At 42.8% G+C, this 20,724-nt stretch overlaps 1 protein-coding gene across 2 annotated transcripts; it reads right to left on the reverse strand.

The window, feature by feature from the left end:
* Positions 1 to 6,136: 6,136 nt before the first annotated feature.
* Positions 6,137 to 18,877, reverse strand: zdhhc1 (zinc finger DHHC-type containing 1). Of its 2 annotated transcripts, none has more exons than XM_069660638.1 (11): positions 18,509 to 18,877; positions 17,091 to 17,310; positions 15,482 to 15,657; positions 13,270 to 13,371; positions 11,788 to 11,912; positions 11,301 to 11,456; positions 10,954 to 11,075; positions 9,300 to 9,388; positions 8,409 to 8,523; positions 8,204 to 8,279; positions 6,137 to 6,836 (listed from the first exon to the last, which is right to left on the reverse strand). In XM_069660638.1, the coding sequence occupies exons 2-11, from the start codon at positions 17,307 to 17,309 to the stop codon at positions 6,328 to 6,330; spliced, it is 1,689 nt and encodes a 562-aa protein (XP_069516739.1). In that variant the 5' UTR covers position 17,310; positions 18,509 to 18,877; the 3' UTR covers positions 6,137 to 6,327. The 2 variants fall into 2 exon arrangements, with proteins under 2 accessions (XP_069516739.1, XP_069516731.1); XM_069660630.1 differs by having other exon boundaries at positions 6,137 to 6,839.
* Positions 18,878 to 20,724: the final 1,847 nt, after the last annotated feature.

Genomic DNA, 20,724 nt, shown 5'->3' on the forward strand with positions numbered 1-20,724 from the left:
CCATAAAGAAATGTTCAATGAACCTTTGGGACGTGAAATGAAAAACAAATAAAACATTGCAAAGGTATAATGATGTAAAACCACCACAAAGATACGAGAACCACAAAAAGACAATGAACACAAAAACTTAAAACCACGACAAAGAGACAGAAACAAGACACATGAAACCACAATGGGACATAAAAAGACAACAAATGGGAGGAAATTATCCTGAAAGAGACGAATAATGGGCTAAAGGAGAAGCAAAACCACCACAAAGAGACAAACAAACACCACAAAGATACGTAAACAACCACAAAGAGAGGTACAATGACAATAATACACCCACAGAGACATAACACAACTACAGAGACATAACAATAAACAATAGGAGATGTAAAACCACTCCAAAAAAACATTAACATACGACAAAGAAATGTAATATGACAACAAAAACATGTAAAATAAAAAACCAAGACAAAATCCAAAAAACAACCACAAAGAGACATAACACAACTACAGAGACATGTACAATAAACACAAAGAGCCATACAACCACCACAAAGATATGTAAAACAACCACAAAGAGACATAAAACAACTACAAAGAGACATAAAACAACTACAAAGAGATATAACAAAACTTTAAAAACATGTTCAATGAACACAAAGAGACGTAAAACCAAGAAAGAGACGTAAAAACAACCACAAAGAGACATAAAACAACCACAAAGAGACATAAAACAACTACAAAGAGACATAAAACAACCACAAAGAGACATAACACAACTACAGAGACATGTACAATAAACACAAAGAGCCATACAACCACCACAAAGATATGTAAAACAACCACAAAGATATGTAAAACAACCACAAAGAGACATAAAACAACTACAAAGAGATATAACAAAACTTTAAAAACATGTTCAATGAACACAAAGAGACGTAAAACCAAGAAAGAGACGTAAAAACAACAACAAAGAGACATAACACAACTACAAAAACATAAAACCAACACTGTAAAGAGACATAAAACCAAAAAAAATAAACAAACGATCAACACAGAGATGTAAAACAACCACAAAGAGACGTAACACAACAAATAAAACATGTACAGTGAACAGAGATGTAAAACCAAGACAAAGAGATGTAAAAACAACCAAAAAAGGACGTACAATGGAAAAAATGAGACTTAAAACAACTACAGAGCCACAACACAGCTACAGACAACAGACAAAGAGACGCAGAAAAACCAAAGACGTACAATGAACACAAAGAGACTCAAAACAACTACAAAAACCTAAAATCATCACAGTAAAGAGACAGAAAAAAACAAGACAAAGAGAACCTAAAACTACCACAAAACGATGCACAATAAACACAGAGACGTAAAACCAAGACAAAGAGAACAATGAAATAAAAAAGGGGATGTAAATTGACGACAAGGGAAGTTAAAAAATCCCCAAAGACATAAAACGACTACAAAGAGACGCTGAGTGACCCCAGAGAAACCCAGTGTCTGTAGGAACATTTATTCTAAGACCTGCTGATCCGGTCTGACTGACTTCTACCTGACTGCTTACTTTACGTTAAATAAACTGAATCCATCACACCACTTTGTCATCTGGGACGGTCCCCATGACAACAGAAACAAACAATGACACAACAGGTGTAACAGTTTGATCAGCTATAACTGAACCAAATCTCAGAGGACAGGAAGTGTGACTGACAGGAAGTACTTCACTGTGTTTGTGAGGACGAACAGGAAGACCACATTACATCAGACCTCATAACACAGTGAGGTGTTGATCCTGGTACACGACCTTTCTATATTTGTTTGTACGCAGACGAAAGGGCAATCGTGCTGCAACAGCCAGAAGCAGGCTGCAAATTCAGAAACGATGCAAATCAAAAACACGGAAATGCACTGCAAATAAAAACACCAGCTGCAAAAGGCCGAAACAAAAATGCATTAACATCAAACGCACTGCAAATACACAAGTAATGCAAAGTCTAAAAACACACAGACCCAGAGAACACATGCAAAAGAAACACGCTGCAGATCCAGTCGGCACAACGGAAGTGCTCCAGGCCTGTAGGGGGCGCTCGCTGTAACAGCTAAGAGCAAGACCTAAGTGTTGCTACTCTGCTATCTAAGTTAGTCGTGTAGCTAGCGGTGCTATCAGCTGACTCGGCCAGGTATTGGGCTCTGAGCACAGAGGTGTGTTAGTGTTCTTTCCTCAAACTAGCTCAAGAGCTTCAGACCGCCGGGAGTTTGGTGTTGTCAGGCCCCGGGGCAGAGAAGGGGACTCAGTGGGGAATGATACTGAGTTTGATAACAGGGAGTAACTTTAACGTTACAGTCAGCCAGGATATTTACAGTGTGGCTAACCTGAACCCTCACTGAGAGACATGTGGGGCATCAGTCTGTGCCCAGCTCTGGAGGCCTGAGCGGGGGTTCCCCCACCAACCGGCAAGAAAACCACCATGCTACTGACTTCCCTGTGCTCAGACCGTGTGGCAGCGGCTCGGCCGTGTCTTACCCCCAGAACTCCAGAGGCCCTTGTGCTAATTAGACGAGTAAAAACCGACATTTCACTGTGCTCAGTCCCGCCAAGAAAGACACTCTGCTCCAGCAGAGCGTATAACTTTACATAGCTTTACATAGTCCGATAATTAATAAATTCACTATCTCGTCTCCCTCTCTCTCCTGTGCGCCCCCTACAGGCCTGGAGCACTTGAGGTGGTTTTTCTTTTGCATGCGTTTTCTGGGTTTGTGTGTTTTGCATCATTTCTGTATTTGCAGCGCGTTTCCGTCATTGCATTTGTTTTGGACTTTGCGTTTGTTTTTGAATATAAGTTACGTTAAAGCTTTTGTTGAGAAGATGTGAGGGACTTGTATAAGAAAAAACTTAGTGGAGAGATGATTTAAAAGTAACTCTGTAAAACCAGTGGCAGTAAATGAGTTTGTCTCAGATGATTGTCCTTTTGTTCAGAAAGAGAAACCGTGTGTCATCGATTTTTCATCCTTCTGATTAATGTCCTCATTTGGCTCATGTAGTATCTTATTTTTAGAGATGTTTATACTCAACAGGTGTTCATATTTACTTTTACATAAGAAAGAAATTGAACTGCTTAGTTTCCTTTTGCTGAAGCAAAACAAAAGAAAGAATGTTAATTATTTTCCTAATCTAGCCTCATCACACGATAAGCATTTAGAATAAACATATGAGACTTTAATGTGTTTATTCAGGGCGTCTTATTGTAGACTGTGATTGTCTTTGTTGCAATCTTGAACCTTTTTTTATCTGAATTAAGGATTGTTTATAAACTGACCCTCTCCCGCTCTCAGAGGACGCGGCAGGATGTGACCTCATGTCAGCGCCCGTGTAAACAGGAAGCAGCTGGACTTCAGGATGACATCATGTTGTTCAGGGTGGGAGCGTCTCCAAGGAGAGAGTCATGTGACCGTCAGAAGCATCAGTGAGCTGCGGGTCAGTTACAAAACATCAGCGCGTGAACCCTCTCTCAGTTTATGAGTACTGTTTACCACAGCCGCAAAATCTGGGTCTGACGTTGAGAAAGAGCTCTCACCTTCTCTGCAGGAAGTGTGTGTGTGTGTGTGTGTGCGTGTGCGTGTGTGTGTGTGTGTGTGTGTGCAGTTCCTTTTTGATTGACGCTGTTATGATGTTGTCGTGACTTGTTGCCAGAGCAACTACTCCTCACATCCCGGTCGGATGATGACATTTAACCACACACAGACACACACACACACAGAGACACACACACACACACACACACACACACACACACACAGACACACACACACAGACACACACACACAGACAGCCTAGACTTTCAGAATAAAAGCCTGCCCTGTTGCTGATAATAAATGTGATGTAATATTTCGAATATGACTCCACAGGCTGCAGCACAGATCTCCTCCATGTGTTGCATGTAGCCGGTCTGTGCGAAGGACCAGCATGCAGCAGGTCATGATGTCATCAGAGATCAATGGACTGTAACATTAATGAGGATCATTCATCACCACATGGTTTTAATTAAGCTGCTTATTCACTGACCTGCTCAGAGACTCTCCACGTCTCCCGGACCTCCCTCGCTCGGTGACCTGGTGTGACCTCTGTGTGTTGGATGATTAGTTTGGATCCAACAGTTATGTAACGCACAATAGCACAAACAAAACAATCAAGGCAGGAGTTGACTAGCAACTCGTATATAGTTCAAAACCATATCATTAAAGCGTAGAGCAGAGAAATCATAGGGATGTTTGTTTTGGAGAGGAAGACACCCGGGGAACGGTCAGTTAGGACTTAGTTAGTAAAGTCTGCTGTGTTTCTTTGCACTGACAGAAACGGTGATCTTACCTTGCACAACATATTGGTTGCTTGTCTCCCGCTGCCTCGTGCAATTGTGTCACACAAATATGGTTTTAGATGCAAACTAATTTAAAACACCAAAAGTCGCACAATAATACAAACTAACTAACTGACAGAGGCAGCGGTAGACGAGCAACCTCCCTGTTCTTAATAGAGCCTGGTGGCTTTGAAGAGAGCGATGTAATGGCTGTAATGGCTGTAATGGCTGTAAAGGCATCTTCCTCTTTAACAAGAAGGTCTATTTCAGTAGGGATCCTTTCTGTAATGTTGTCAGACACTGTCAGTGGCAAAAACAAGACCTTTTAGTGGACGTAGTTTGATTGGGAGCATTTGCCCAAAATGATTACGTTGAAGCCATTTCAGCCTCTGTAAAGCCCAGCAGCCAAAGACGGCTCCTGATCCTCTCTTTCCAAACTCTCTGTGCTCGACGTTTGTTAATCAGTGTTACAGCAAACACTGTGAGCATGTCACTGTCACTGTCATCCGCTTAAATTTATAACGATATCAGAAATCCAGCTAGGTAATTCATGTAAACTGGGCCTAATACAAACGCTGTAGTATTAACGCAGAAGTATTGGGGTATGTCAGTGCGTCGTTATCGCTATGGAGACGGTCAGCTGTGTCTGTGTGTGTTCCGTTGCGTTGCTTTGATGTGAACGGCCGAGTTTAGAACGTTTACGATCAGATGTCAGGGGAGTTGCTTCCAGTTGATTCCAGTGCGAATCATTGATCTGAGCTGGCCTTTATGGCTGCTGGCTGAAGCAATCTACAGGAGCTATAAGAAGTTTTTGTACCTTTTAAAGAAAAGAATAACAATCAGAATCTGAGCCTGTCAACGGTAAAAAAAAATCATGGTTAGTGGAAGTACTTCGAGACAGGTGCATTTGCCCCCAAGGATTACAGCCTGTTTCATGGCTGGCTCATTTCTAAGATTGTTGGTACTTATTTGTTACTTAGACCCCTAAATGTTTAAAAACAGGACCCAGGTTTAAAAATGCCAGAATAACCATTTAACATGTGAGATCCAGGTTTCACACCAGTCTCTTTGGTCGTGAAATTAACTTTCACATCCACAAAAACATCTGACCAGCTGACACCCGAAACAGCTCGCCTGGCTCTGTCACAAAATCAACCAAAAAAACAACTGGGCTTTTTAGCAGGGTAATACTGTAGCTAGGCTACTAGGCTAGCTTGGACAGACCGGAGAGTGGAATCAATCCATACTTTAGACTTTCAACGAGACAGATGTCGAACTGTTCCTATACAGCTGCAGTTTGACAGTTTGAAGAGGCACTACATATTTTTAATTTAGTTTTTAAATAGTGAATTATTTCTTAAATGTAGTGCTTCATTTATATATTTAACTGTAAACTTTATTCACTCATTTGTTTTTGTATTTAATATTTGTCCTTCTGTCGTTCTAATGATGTCAGCCAGCATCACACAACATGCTGGATGTTAGCAGGAGCATGTTTGCGCTGGAGCAGAGATGTGGGGCTGTGGAACCGAAGCTAGAGAGGAAGTGATGTCATTCCGTCTCTCTGGATCTAAGTTACCATGGAGCCCACCAGGACCCAGCAGAGGAGCTGTTGACTGGGAAACAGTCAAAATAACTGGGAGCGCTGGAGGAGCGGAGGGAGGAACACACACACACGCACACACACACACACACACACACACACACACACACACACACTGAACAGTTTCAGTGAAGTACAGAGTTAAAATGTCCAGTCAGAGATGAAAGTTTTCCTTCATTTATAAAGATTGTGCACAGACAGGAACTCACCTTTGGCATTCAAAATAAAAGCGACATAATCAGAACCAATAAATAATCACAGAGATACAAAACATACAAAACAAAACAAACACAGATCGTTGTGCGAGGCTGCAGAGCCCGGTGATTGTAGAAAGATTAAGAGTGAGGAAAGTTCCAGAAGCTGCCCAGGCTACACCTCCATCCAGGAAGCGAGCGAGGTCCGAGATGCCGGTCTGGACCCGGACCTGGACACGGGTCTGGGGTTAGTCGGCCTCCTGCCCAGACTGAGGCCTTCCTCCCGGAGCCCTGAGGCGTCTCCGCTCGCCCGGCTAACGAACACCGTCGGAGGATGCGTGGAGGCCATCTCAAACCTCAGCTCTGCGGTGCTCTTATTTGTGCGGGAGGAGGTGGCCTTCCTCTTAGTCCTTGGCAGGGGGGAGGGCAGAGGGAAGTTCAGAACAGCTCGATGTGAAGACGTGGAGGCGTCTCCACCAGCAGCAGAGGACGAGGAGCCCAGTTTGGCCAAGGCCACCGGGATCTCCTCCAGAGACTCTGCAGAGTCCGAGTGGTACTCAGCAGGAGGGGCGGCGGCCTGGACAGGGCCGGAGGCGGGGGCCAGGGGGGGCAGGGAGGCCCTCAGAGGGAATGCTGGGAAGGGAAGACGCTGACCCAGGGACACAGCGGACGCACTGCTGGGCTCTGCTGGAGGACAACACAGAAACACAGAGTCAGGAGTTGTCGGAGTTGTCTCCTCTTTCTTTTTGTTTAGAGTCATGAAGGTTTGAGTTAAATGGTTAGTTTGGTGTGGGGTTGTATGAGGTACTGATCCATAGTCAGTGAATTACGAACAGTACATGGGGCTGAGCAGGCCTCTGTTTAAGGAGCTGGCTCGAGTACTGACACTGAAGCTAATGTATCGCTGTGCAAGGGGGCAACAGCAATGTATTTAATCCACCTAAAACAATCGATATCGTCACTGCTTCATCTTTGCTCCCAGAATGCCCTCTCTTTTGTCTGTTTTCTTAACCTGTAGAATTTTCCTTTTTCATTCACATGCAGCTCACTGGAGGTGATTTACCATCGATGAATGCCTTATTCAACCCTACTCCGAAGTTTCAAACGATCCCTTAATGCTACAGAGAAAGAGTTTTGTTTGTGCAGGCTTTAACATGTTGAATCAATTGGAAAGAAGGCCCAACACAAATAACCAGTAATACCAGTGGATGTTTTGCTTTGTTGTCTTTGGAGGATTTGTGACTGTTGTGTTGCAACAGAACACATGAATATGTGCCTCTCCAGATATGTTAAAAAAAACAGTATTTTCTGGGTCAAAACATCATCCGGAGGCGCACACAGCTCTGTAAATGTCACCTCCTTTATTTTTATATCCTAAAACCCGACTAAAGTTATTGACAGTGTTTAGAGTGTGTGGATGAGTCTGCAGGATATCATGTACAAAAAGCAGAATATCGTCTGCATACAGAGAGATGTTATATATAACAAAGAGAAGAGGATAAATCTTCTCTGCATGTTATCATCATCAGTCAGGTTTTCATCGTGCTTTCTTTCTGCAGCAGAAAAAATATAAAGCCAATAAACACTGACACAAATGAAGACGTTAGCAGTGCTGCTACTTTTCAAACAATACCGTATAAACAAGGTTATTAATAAGATCAAATCAGAGAAAAACTGCAACAACAAAACAAAAGTGTAACTGTTTGTTATGGAGAAACGTTATGGGGTTTCCTTCATGTGACTGTGGTGGTATTTCAGTGTATTGCTTCATCAGACTTGTTTTCGTGCTGTTGGTCAGATTTACTGCTGGCTGTGCAGCTAATTCCCCCTCAAGTATGATGGATTAACTTTGCCTTAAAGGTGATGATATCTTTGTGAGTGGTCTCTAATTGTGTTTTCTGTAAGTGGCTAGTTAATCATTTAGTGCAGGATAAAAGTTACAATAAGGTTTAGGTGAGGAGCTAGGGAAGGTATGATGTCAATGAAGGTCCTCACGGGTTTAAAAAAACACAAATGTGTGTGTTTGTGTGTGTGTTTGTGTGTGCATGTACCGGGGGGCGGGGCTGTACTCGGGCAGCGCTCTCTGGTCACCTCTGCTGGGACTTTACGAACCTTCTTCCTCTTTTTCTGTGAAAACACAAAAATATAAAGCAGACTAAATGCTGTCCAACACGTTGTTCCCTCACACGCGAGTCAAAAGGATGCTGAAATAACTTCTTCAAGATGCAGATTTATAAAAGGCCTGAGTGTGTTTACCTGAACGCGTCGGTGTGTTTGTGCTGCTGCTTGGAGCTCTGTAGACACGGTGGGCAGAGCGTCCTCCTCCATGACCGGACTGGACATGGTCCTTACTCTGCCGTTAGACATGAATCTGAAACACACACACACACACACACACACACTGAGGTCACACATCTGCACGGCTCTGAGAGCACAGCCTGAATGTCTCAGAATATAACAACACAAATACATAACAACATAACAGAACAAAGAACTTAACAGCAAACACTCTGTAAATACATAAACAATGAAAAGTCTACAAAACACAAACCCAAAAACATGCAACAGAAAATGCTACCAATGAAAAAGTGATGGAGTCAGTTTTTATTGTAATGCTTGTGGTGCTTTGTGCAGTCTGTGTCCCCCTGTTACTGAGAGAGCTGCAGTATAAATAAAGTTTCCTCCGTCACTCGCAGCAGCCGAGCTTCAGGGCAAACAGCCACGCTGAGTGGAGTTATTTATGAATCCCTTCTGTTGGACTAATACACACGGCTCCCTCCACCCACAGCTCAAACACACACACACACACAATACACACTTTGTTTGCTTCCTGGAAGTCAGGTCCAAAGAATTTCATTTTGCACACTTTGTTTTCTGCAAAGAAAACGGTGTCCATGGCGACCGTGCTCCAGCCTCATTGTGTAGTGAGATGACTGTTGCCGGCTGTTTACTGAAACATGACGGGCCTGATGGGTCAGCCTCGGCCAATCACGGCAGGTCGTGGGCTGACCCTGGACCACTACAGAGAGCGGACTCAGACAGCATGTCAGCAGTGATCCGGTTCACTGCACTAAATTGAGTTTAAATGATGTGTGTGAGAAAGATCGGACCATCAGAAGCAGGAGAAGAGGGAGCTGAAAGACTTACTCTGCCTCCCCCCGCACAGCCACAGTGGTAGGTTCCTCCATGTCCAGCTGAGGGTTGGTGTAACCCAGAGTTCCTGAGTAGTTCACGTCCTGAGGGGGGACAGCAGAGGACAGACGCTTAGCTCCAGACACAATTATAATGATAAATATTTGTACTGTAATTAGAGCTCATCATCAGTTTCTTCCTTTGAGAACACACAGACAGTGAAAACACCAAATACATTATTACCTTATGTTACGTAACAGAGGGAATTTGAATTTACTTAATTTTGACACATTTGTTTGACTAAAAAGGAAGACAGAAAAGAGAATTTACTGGGTCATATTATGTGTTGGGGTTAAAGACATGATTACTGATGTTGCACCAAGTCAAAAAGAGGAGGTGCAACTATCATGGAGGTTTGCAGAGATAGGGTGACCTCAGGTGGCGATGTTGGTTCAGGTGAACACGCAGCAAGACTGCAGGAATGACTGTTTTCTGTGTGTGTAGTTTTATACTGTTGCTTTAAAATGTGTGTGACACACATGCACTCCTGACAGTTTCCTAAAAAATTTCAGGACCGTTACCCAGAGTTTCACTTTTACACGTCCCTCACAGCGGTAGATTTTTCCCTGTCGGATGCGGAGGGGGGGCAGGGAGGGGGGCAAGTATATTAGATGACTAATTCTGTCATGTGTCTTTTTATAATCTCGATTATAAAAAGATTAAAAAAAGATCGCGATTGATTAAGTTACTGGACACTCGCCCCTCGCGTTCTGTCTCTCTGGAGCAGCGTCTCCCACATGCTCATCATAAGCACAAACACACAGACGTTCACTGGTCCCTCCTGTAAATGCATTGATTGAGGTTCGACCGTCTTATTCTGTTTTAAAAGATCTGTAGCAGTAGTAGTAGTAGAAGTACAGCTGTGTGGTGTCGGTGTCATTAGTCGGATTTGAACGTAACAACGAGCCTCCCTCGCGGCTAACCTGCTGCTGTGAAAACGAGATGGCGGGTGAAAAAAAATGCAACGCGCGAGTCGTATTTTTTGGGCGACTTTGTAAAACGTGCAGCTCATGATGGATGTAAACAGAGCAGATACATGTAGGAAGAGGGAAACAGAAAGAGCCGCTGTGTGCAGGTACAACATGTGAAGGTGTGTGAGGAGAAATAACTGAAGAGAAGCAAGGTGAGCAGATTAAAGTAGTCTCATATGGTGGAGCAGAATGAAGCACAGTTATAATGGGATTACAGTATAACTTTCTTTAAATAGGGTGCCGTATTGTTCGCTGCAATACAGGCAGGATCAAACGGCAGTAAGTCTGTTTATTATTGGCAGTAATGATAAATATAATAAAGTTTTTTAGTGTGCAAACTGTAATCCAACCCTCACAATTCAAGTCGTTCCTTATGCTTGTGGCTTTCAGTGGGTGTAACATAAATATTGCATGATTATAATGTTGGTTTGTGTGCGTAGTATCTATGGTGATGTATGAGTCACATGACTAATCCCCAGACGCTGGCGAAGGACAGACAGTAGAGTGTTGTCCTTGAGAACAGCTGCTCTCAACACTCATTTTCAAGCTTCAAACTCAACGTCGAGGCTGCCAGGGAAAGAACAAACCCTCCCCCATCAGATCAGAGCCAACATGGCCGCCAGCGGGGCCTCAGTTACCTTGATGAGGTTGACTGATGGAGCTGCCGCCTCCTTCACTGATCCTGGTTTCCTCGAGTCTCTGCCGTCCTGACGGTGACGCTGCCGCACGATGTACTCATAAGTACTGAGTCTGTTCCACACTTCAGAGACACACACACACACACACACACACACACACACACACACACACACACACACAAAGAGTCATGATGAGTGTTTACCCAACAGTCTCGCTGCTTCCACCTACTGGCATCTGTTTTCCCCTTAAAAATATCTGTTATTTTCTTTCTCTTCACAGACAGACAGACAGACAGACAGACAGACAGGTAAACACACAGACAGGTGTGCTTGTTGTTGTCTCTTACTCAGGTAGATGTGGAAGCAGAGCAGGTGGCAGAGCAGCACAGACGACATCAGACCCAGAGCGATGGTGACAGCAGCCAGGCCAGGAATCGCCGCTGCTGTCGACCTGATCGGAGCCACCGGCAGGAACACAAACCACACGCCTGTCTCATTCCTCACTGCAGGTAGACACACACACACACACACACACACACACACATCTGATGTTACGCAGATGACACAGTCTTGTTTCCTGAGCTGTATCAAGGTTATAATTGGCCTGTAACGCTCTCAGCTTTTAATGTATTTTATGACCTTATGTAATAAAAGTTAGATATTAATTCTGCTGATGGGGGCAGTTTTCTCATCACCGAGCAAAGTAACACAGCAAAGAGAGCAAAGACAAAAACACTTTCTGTCTCTAATAAAGGACGTAAAGTACGCAGCTGGAAGAGATTCATTATTGGGTCATATATGTTACATGGTCAGGGTTCAGAGGTCAGATCTTACCCAGGAAGTGTTTGTCAGTGCGAAGTTTTGACGGGTCCAGAAAGAACTCAATTAAGACATAAGAGGCAACGACCAGAACCAGACAGACCCCCAACAGAGCCGAGACCACACTGTGGAGGAACAACCTGCAGGGGACACACAGAACTACTGAGTACACACACACACACACACAGTTCATAGAAGTACACGGTGATAATTATTATTTTTTTCATTGTTATTGTGTTTTCTTTTCTATCTGATCTCGTTTTGTGTCTTTGGGCTGCATCTTTAAGAAACATGAGATACAGAAGAAGTTATTATTTTTAACATTAATTCTTAAGTTTAACTGTTTAGACGAAAATGTTCATTTTAATGTCAGATGAAGAGATACAGATGTTTTTAATATTTATGTTTTGATCTTCAAGTTGATTTTATTTCTGTCTTTGTGAATCCCAGACTTCATTGTGATTGGTTGTTTTTTAACTTTATTTTGTTGTATTTTGTTGTGTGTATGGAAAAGTGTTATTACGAAAAACAAATTGTTATATTACACAAACATTTTTAAAATATTGCACAATGTCATCTAAAATCATAACTATAAAAACATGTTTTAATCTTGATACTTAAAAAGTGACTAAAATACAACTGCCAGTAATCTGCAACAAAGCCAGACTGGACTTCAGAATTTGTGACTTTCATATAAAGTTAAAGCAATTTCAATTTCATTTAGTTACCATTACGATTTTTACTTTACATTGTAAATTCTACATTGGAATCTAAAAATGAACCTGCCCTTGTACGATATTATAGAGCTCTGGAAAAAAATGAAGAGACCGCTCCAAATGTTCCTTAAATCAGCACCTCTCTCTTCATGTCATGGCCAGCCCAAACCACACGTGAACCCCACTGAAAACCTCCTGAATGTGATCAAGAGGAAGGCGGATGGTCAAAAGCCATCGAACACAGCCGAGGTGCTCCAAGAGCGGTCTGACGTCACCCAGCAACAAACTGTGAGGACCCCTCAGCCTGGCCCCTGAGTGTCTCTGTCTGGTGCTGTTTTGTATTGTGTTGCAGGGGAGGTGTGTCCTAGTTGGAGGGTTCATCAGCTGCATGAGTTGCACCTGAGCCCGGTGCGCTCTGCTTTATAAAGACCTCCTGGATCTGTCTCTCGCTCTGTCTCTCTTATCTGATGGGGCCGGCAGTGTGTTTCATATATCTGCATTGACACGCATCCACACACGCTCTACATTACTGACAACACATTATGTTGAGTTTTCTTATATTTATGTAAATTAAACTACTTCTTGTCCTCGCCGGATCTTGTGCTATTGTGTAAAATATGTTGTGGGTTAAATCCAGGAGATCCACAGTGAGATGGGTGCACACGAGAAAAGACTCACAACAGGAAGTTACTCATCAGTTATGACTCTTATTTCTTCTTCATGACTCCCCCAGGTTCAGCAGGACATGATCAGAACAGTAGAAGAAGACAGACACACTTACTTGTAGTTCCTGCTCCCCACACAGTTGTTGAGCCATCGACAGTGATGGTCGAAATTGGCAACACACTTGTTACAGGCACTGCAGTGCTTTGACTTAGGACCCCTGTAGTAACAAATACACACACACACACACACACACACACACACACACAAACAAAGGGTTGCAGATGGGTAACGTGGACGGATATAAAGCAGCAGTCTACAATGTAATGAGAGAATTAAAGGTGTAAATAGACAAAAAGCTGCGTTGAGAAATAACGCACTGACCAAATATTTAAAAAGCTAAAACACACTGTGAACTGACAGACTCCTGATGTCCTGAAGTCGGACTGAAGAGCTGCTGCTTCTACAAGTATTTATCTTTAATGATCTCCTCCACAGCACAGGACTCTCGTGCAGAGCAGGCGACAGGTTTATGTCTGTCAGTCTGGTGTGTAACGGCTCCTGTCTGTGACCCAGTTTTCCAGGACCTCCTGGGGGAAACCCGGCCCACTGACCTGATTTTTCTGAGGTTTTAAAAGCACGTCAGACCTCCTGCCTTCAGTGAGTACTTTTATTATTTACACCATGTTGAGGAACTGTGCTGCATTAAACATGTAGAGTGCTGAGAGCCAGGAGTCCACAGCAGACAGCTTTCTTAAAGGGTCAGTTTCCCCTCTTCCCTGTTGTGCACGGGTTTGACACTGTGGATGTTTAGACAAGTCCATGAAATCTCCAGAAAGTATAAGTCACACTAAAATATGCGTTTAGCTTCTGTGCTTTTAGATCTAACTGAGTTACTCCCAGAGGAGATGAAACAAGCTGAGTGTTTTTAAGTACAAGACAAATCAGTGGCAAAGCTTCAATAATTAACTTCCTGTTGTTTTTAAGTTGCATTCACTGACTGTCTGCAGAATGTAAAGAACAAGTAAAAAGCTGTTACTTTGACCTGTGGGTGTTAACACATAAGTCCAAGGTGTTTAGCCTCAGTGCTAATCACACCGTAGACTGAATATAAAAGCGGACTGGGCCACCGTTATGGTTTATAGACGACCACTGTGACGTCTCAAGTTTGTCATTTCCGTGTTGTGAAGCCAGAATCGATCACATCTGACTGAGAGGGTGGAGCTGGAGAGGAGCGAAGAGTGCAAGCAAGGTGCATCTGTGATCCACAGTAACAGTGATAATAATTGGGCTACAGAAAAAAACAGGCTTTAAACAGCTGACTCCTCAGACTGCCCTTTAGTACAACTGAATGATCATCAAGACATTTATCAGGCAGGAATTTGTCCCTCACTGGTAGCCGCACCCTAAAGCATCCCGACTTTATTGTCTATTTCCTCTAACTGGGAGCATAATTCACTAAATGAACATCGTGCTGCAGACAATAAAGTCATTAGGAAATGTTTACTGAGAAAATAAATCAAGTTAGAAGTAAGCTCTTTTTCTCATAGACTTTTTTTTGCAGATTTTTTTTCCCCAAACAACAAACCAACCAGGCCGAAGGAGGAGATCTGAAAACGCCTGGAGACAAGAGGTGAGGATGAGGCTGTTACTATGGATGATGCTGCATCCACAGTGACGAGCTGCAGCCTGCAGAGACACTGTGTCCTCCACTGAGAGACACCCAGCTGGGACATGATGTCACCTGCTCAGGTAGAACAATGCTTCACGTCTTTAGCTGTGTTAGCTCCACATGAAGCGACACTTTGCTCCAGACTGGAATATCTCAACCCCTCCTCGACTGATGGTTGTGAAATCTTCAACAGATATTCATGTTCCCCGGAGGTCGAATCCAACTGGCTTTGCTGATCTTTTCTGTCTCTTTCTTACTTTCAGATTCAGACTCATTTAGATACTTTTAATTTGAAATAAAATAAAATAAAACCAAATCAAATACTCACTTTCTAATTCTTCCAACAACTACAACTCTATCTGCTGTTAAAGGTCACGTAACATGATTCTAATTTCATGAATGAAAAACAAGCATCAACTCAAATCACCTAGAATTATAAGTAATACTGTATTATAAATGTCCTCTGCCCAGTTGGTTCCTGCATGTCTCAGACTCGTGTTATTCTGCCTGGGTACCCACACACAGGTCACAGGCACAGCAGAAACACTTTGGGGATTTGGGTTTGCTATCCCAGATCTGTCAGAGCGAATTTAGAGGAAGCGTGTCAAACTTTATGCAGCACATTTGTAGAATAAATTAAACAATGTTTGTTACTCACACGTCGACCTGGCAGAGGTAGCAGTGGCAGTTCTCGATGACGTGAGCGTGCTTGGAGCGGTCGAACACGGGGACCGGACCTTTGTCGCTCTTCGTCCTGACGTTGAGGTCGGCCGGGTCGACGGACACGGCCATCACGTGGACACACAGGTGACAGACGAACATGATGCCCGTACACTGATCACAGGTCAGGATTCACACACGACAAAAAGGAGGGTAATTAAAACACCTGCAGCAATTTCAAATTCCTAATCAAAGATGTGTTTTCATGTTTTTCTATTTAACATCTAACGTCTCTGCTGTTTGAAATATCAGCAGAAGCTACAAACATCCAGTCTCAGGCCCTCTCTCTCCTGCTCTGTTTCATCCTGTTAACACTCAGTGTTTCTTACTGAAGGACTCTTTGAAAGCATTTCTTCCTCATTCAAGATTTATAAATGATTTTTAAATATTTTAAATCCATCATTGTTTGTACACTAGCTCACAGTCTTCTTACTGAAAACTGTGCCATCCAGATACACCTGGAATGTGTGTGATACCTAGATGTGATACACCTGGGTATCACAACAGCACGTGCACAAGACAAACAAAACAGGGACACACTTCATAGCACAGATTTGGCTGTTCATATCTCCACTACTATGTCCTTTTTTTCAGCTTGGCACGTTACTACCACATCAGTCCAGATGAGTCTCAAGTTTTATCTTTAAGGTTTCCAGAAGCCAAAGTTAGAGCAGCCCCTGAAGACCCCTGAAGACCCCTGAAGAGCGTCAGAGAAACTAACATTTAACAGAAAACTGCTCCAATCTGTATTTTTACTGACTTTAATCACCGGGTATGTTTGTTCGGGAGAAGAGGAAACCTTCTGCAGATAATTTGGCATTCCAATAAAACTTGAACACTAAAAATGATGAACACTGAAGGACTACTTACCTACCTAAAACCAGGCTGAGCTCTTAGAAACAAGCCTATCTAAAGTTAGCAGCAAGTCAGCTCACAGCCCCTCCTGATGTCCTGTTTCCACTGAAGAACACAAGACTCACTTATGGAATATTTTTGACTATTTTTAATCACGGGCTGTGTTGCACCTTTGCAAATAATTTAGCTCCAGCACAAACCTTAACATCTTTGAACATTGAAGGGTCATTTTGACTTACAGCCTTCCCTGTTGTTGCCCCTGCATGTCACTTTGTAAAGGAAGCAGATAAAACAGTCCAGAGAGTCATCACAGGGCCTTCTCTACTGAGGATCTGAGTCCTCGGCTGTGAGGAGGCAGCCCTGAAACCTTTAGGGCTGTTGTATTTGAAGGTAAATTGGCGTTTTGAGAAACACTGCTATAATTTTTTTTTTATTGTTTATAGTTTAGTTTTTTTTGTACATTAGGTTAATTGGAGCACGAATTAATGTTTTAGCCTTTCCTGTCGTTCCACACTGTTGACTTGTGGAATCTCTAACTTCAGGTGATCAGGATCTTCACTCATTTGACACATGAAGGTTGACAGAGTCCTAAACTAATTGACTAATTTGACTTTTTTTTAAAGCCTCAGTGTGACTTGTTTCCCAACAGGGGCTCCCTCAGAGTGACTGTTTATGCATGTGTGTAAGGATACAATGTAGCCTGCAGGGATCCAGTGTGCAGGCAGCAGAGGGACAAACACGCCGAATCCCGTGACAGCGAAGTAAACATAGAGCAGCCAGGCCAGCAGCTGGAAGGGGTGCGGCGGCCAGCTCCAGCCGTTAGTCCGGGAGCAGAGAGGCACGTCGGCTCGATGTGGGTCGTCCTCACCAACCGGCGCCGTGCGGTTCGGGTTCTTACTGCACACGTCCATCCTGCACACAGATTCAACATGAGCATTAAATTGGTCTTTATCACATGAGCGGCAGATCAGCTGCGGGGAGAAGCTGCATAAAGGGCTGCTTTGTGATCGTTTAACCATCACTGAATATGACCTGCTGAGGAAACATGTCAGAGGGAGCACAAGGTCTGTTTTTATCATTACACAACAAACATGACGTATCCCAGCAACAAGCTGAGGAGGGTTACACACACACACACACACACACACACACACACACACACACACACACACACACACACAACAACTGGTACTGTCATGAAACATCTCAATGACCATCACAAACACATCCTGAGTTACAAACATTAATGGAAAATTATTCTGCAAATAGTTTAATATTCAATTAACTTTTTCAGTTGTTTGGATGCAAATAAAGATCGTTGTCATTGTCAGTTTGTCCGCTAGCTTTTTATCTCTATTTCACAGTAACTCTCTGAAAGCCCGAGGTGAAAGCTTCACAGGTCCAAAACACAGAAAGTTTTTGGAGATGTTGCTTAAAATAAAACTAAATCAACAAATTAATCGGTAACTAGAATATTAGAATAGAAAATAGTTCTGTCCATCTCCGTCTATCTGTATTTTGATGTTTTCATTAAATAGATCCATCAATTTATTGAATAAATTATCTGCATATTAACCCACAAGGAAAATAATTATTACATACAATTTTCACAACACAGACTGTAAAAAAATGTGTATGGGATGCATCCCTTTTACTTATTTTAAATATCAGAATCAGAATCAGGGTTTATTGCCAGGTAGGTTTACACATACAAAGAATTTGTTTTGGTGATTTTGGTGCAGAACAATTAACACAGAACGAGAATAAAAACAAGAAATAGAATAAAAATAGGAAATAAGAATAAAAAATATAAAAAGCAATACTTATAATACAAAATATGTACAACAGGTGTAATTAAAAACTGTACAGATGTGCAGGATAAAGCTTAGAGTATAAAATAGTGCAGTGTACAGACAGTATAACAATTAATCGACTACGAGTAAAGAGAGACTAGAAAAGTTATCAAAAGATTTGCTCCAGAATTAAGACAATCAGTAATAGTCGTTTCACTAAGATTCACAAGGGAGTAAATGAGCGATTTAATAATTTTATCTCATAGCATCTGAGGATCCGTTACACTGAAACAAACCAGGCATGAGAGGCAGCTCACCTGGTTAGCACGGGTTAACGGGACTCGGGATGCTGATCGGCCCACCGTCCGCTGCATCTCATCTCATCCCAGAGACAGGGCCTGACCGTAGGCGTGGAGCTCTGTCGTGCTCCGGCCCGGGAGGACCAGACTGCTCCTGCTGCTGCTAGGGAGAACCACTCAGCTCGCCCCGACACCCAGGCTCCGTCCTGAGTACCGCAGACTCGGGTCAGACCGTCCCAGTCCAGATGTTAACTCACATCCATCCCGGCTTAAGACAACATCCGCGTTAGCTGGGTTAGCTCATGCTAACCGGCTACATCACCCTGTTTGGCAATAAGCGTTATGGGATAATATTTAGATTAGTGACTGGTTAGCGTGCTAATCTAATCACTACCAGCCAGATATAAACCGACAGCTAGCGCTAGCCTCGTAAGCCTGGCACAAATGTAGCCATGCTAACTAACGTTACAGACAGTGACGCGATGGCCGCTGGAGTCAGACGCCAGGCCGTGACTCTAAACGTTTAACGTGGAACATCATTCTAAATATTGAACAGCCGCAGTTGATTCGATTGTGCGCTAACGAGCTAGTTAGCATGTTAGCTTGGCTGCTCCTGCCTCCCAAGGTCTCCAAGCCGTGTACGCCGTTTCCATGGTAACGCTCCTGTTCCGCTGTGATTGGACAGTTGAGCTGTTCCCGCCCACTAACTACTATTGATATAAACCGATCTGACAGCAACCGTTAGACACTCTCCGGTGTGTGAACGTATAGAGTCCAGCAGGGGGCAGCAGCCGCATGAACATGCTAAGTACAGCTCGTCCACAAAGTGAATACATGATAATATCAGTTCATAACAGTGCCGCTAGTGCAGTTATATGATGAGGCAGCCGTATAAAATTAAGACAGGTGAACATATAAGTTCAAAACAACAACAAGACACCAAAATATTTAATAGCAGAATAAGACCTGCCTCAGTGACTGATCCCACTTCAAAAAAACTGCTTCAGATATTAGTCTGAAATGATGTAATGATAGGTGCTTTAGAGAGGAGGAGCTTCAGCTGTTAAGGAACTCACTTTACAGCTCGACCAGACAAAACCTTTTTGTTAAAGAAGATCCTTATTCAAAAAAACAGTAACAAGGTTACAACACTCTCTTCAAAGCCACCAGACTCCATTGGCGAAAACATCATTTTCACCTTGCCAAAAGCATGAGCTGCTGGTTCATTGTTGCTTCAACTGGTTGATTTGTTTGCATTATTTTGCGATGGATGTTTTAAATGCTTAGCTCGGATCCATCACAGTATTTGTGCAACACACTAAATAACACAAAGAAACTGGTCAACCAAATCAGCGGTACCAAGACTCTACCATTTCATGCACGGATAAAATCTCAGTATTTGTCAAGGGAGTCTGGTGGCTTTAAAGATATGACTGTAACAGCTGTTTCTGGTTAATCAAAGGATCTTACTCTGCAACAAAAAGGTCTATCTCTGTAGGGATCATTTCTGTGATGCTGTCAGACACTTGGAATAACAATCTGAGCCTGTCAGTTGCAAAAACAAACACTTTTAATGGACGTACTTTGATCAGCAACATTTGCCCGCAGGGATTACATTGCAGCCATTACATCCTGTTCAGAGGCTGTTGGCTAAAGGGATCTACTGGAACAACATGTTGGCATGTTATGTTTATATGTGTGGCAAATATCTTCTACTCAGTCCACAAAGTACATGTAGAGACATTTTACACCAATGGGGGAAACCTAGAGCACATTTTATTTGGAACAGCTGCTCAAATTAAGTCTGATCCATCAGTGCTGTAATAAATCATCCTTCATGTAAATTCTATTGTTCAGCTTGTGTTGATTCCGCTCTGGATTAACAATCTAGCAATAACAATATAATAACACATGACAGTAAAACACTCAGGAGACATTTTTATGCATAATAAGTAGTAAGGATATTTTCCCAATTATACGTATGATCTTTTGTAAGAATATTTGCACACTGTGGTTTTAGTACTTTAAATAAATCAGCAGACAGAAGCTTCATCGCTGTAGCAAAGTATAAAAGTGTCCGTCATAAACTGAGGAAGATAAATGTGACGAGGCTGTGACTGTGAAACATGCAACAGATGTCTGATCATGTGTTTTCCCCAGGTTATTTTTCCGATGATCATCCTCTTCGGAGTTGAAAAGGTTAAATGTTTCATCACCATAAAAACTTCCTCCAG

Source organism: Semicossyphus pulcher, unplaced genomic scaffold (genome assembly GCF_022749685.1).
Source record: "Semicossyphus pulcher isolate SPU_LCO1_2020_fin unplaced genomic scaffold, fSemPul1.0.p SCAF_1, whole genome shotgun sequence".
In the NCBI taxonomy this organism is placed as follows: Eukaryota; Metazoa; Chordata; class Actinopteri; order Labriformes; family Labridae; genus Semicossyphus; species Semicossyphus pulcher.

What these genes read in the sequence shown, in the direction of transcription:
- zdhhc1 (XM_069660630.1), bottom strand. Translation starts at nt 17,309, where the DNA reads ATGGACGTGTGCAGTAAGAACCCGAACCGCACGGCGCCGGTTGGTGAG. An exon ending in GCTGTGCGGGGGGAGGCAGA is followed by an intron (nt 8,524 to 9,299) that starts GTAAGTCTTTCA and finishes TGTGTGTTTCAG; the next exon opens with ATTCATGTCTAACGGCAGAG. An exon ending in GAGTACAGCCCCGCCCCCCG is followed by an intron (nt 6,840 to 8,203) that starts GTACATGCACAC and finishes GTTGTCCTCCAG; the next exon opens with CAGAGCCCAGCAGTGCGTCC.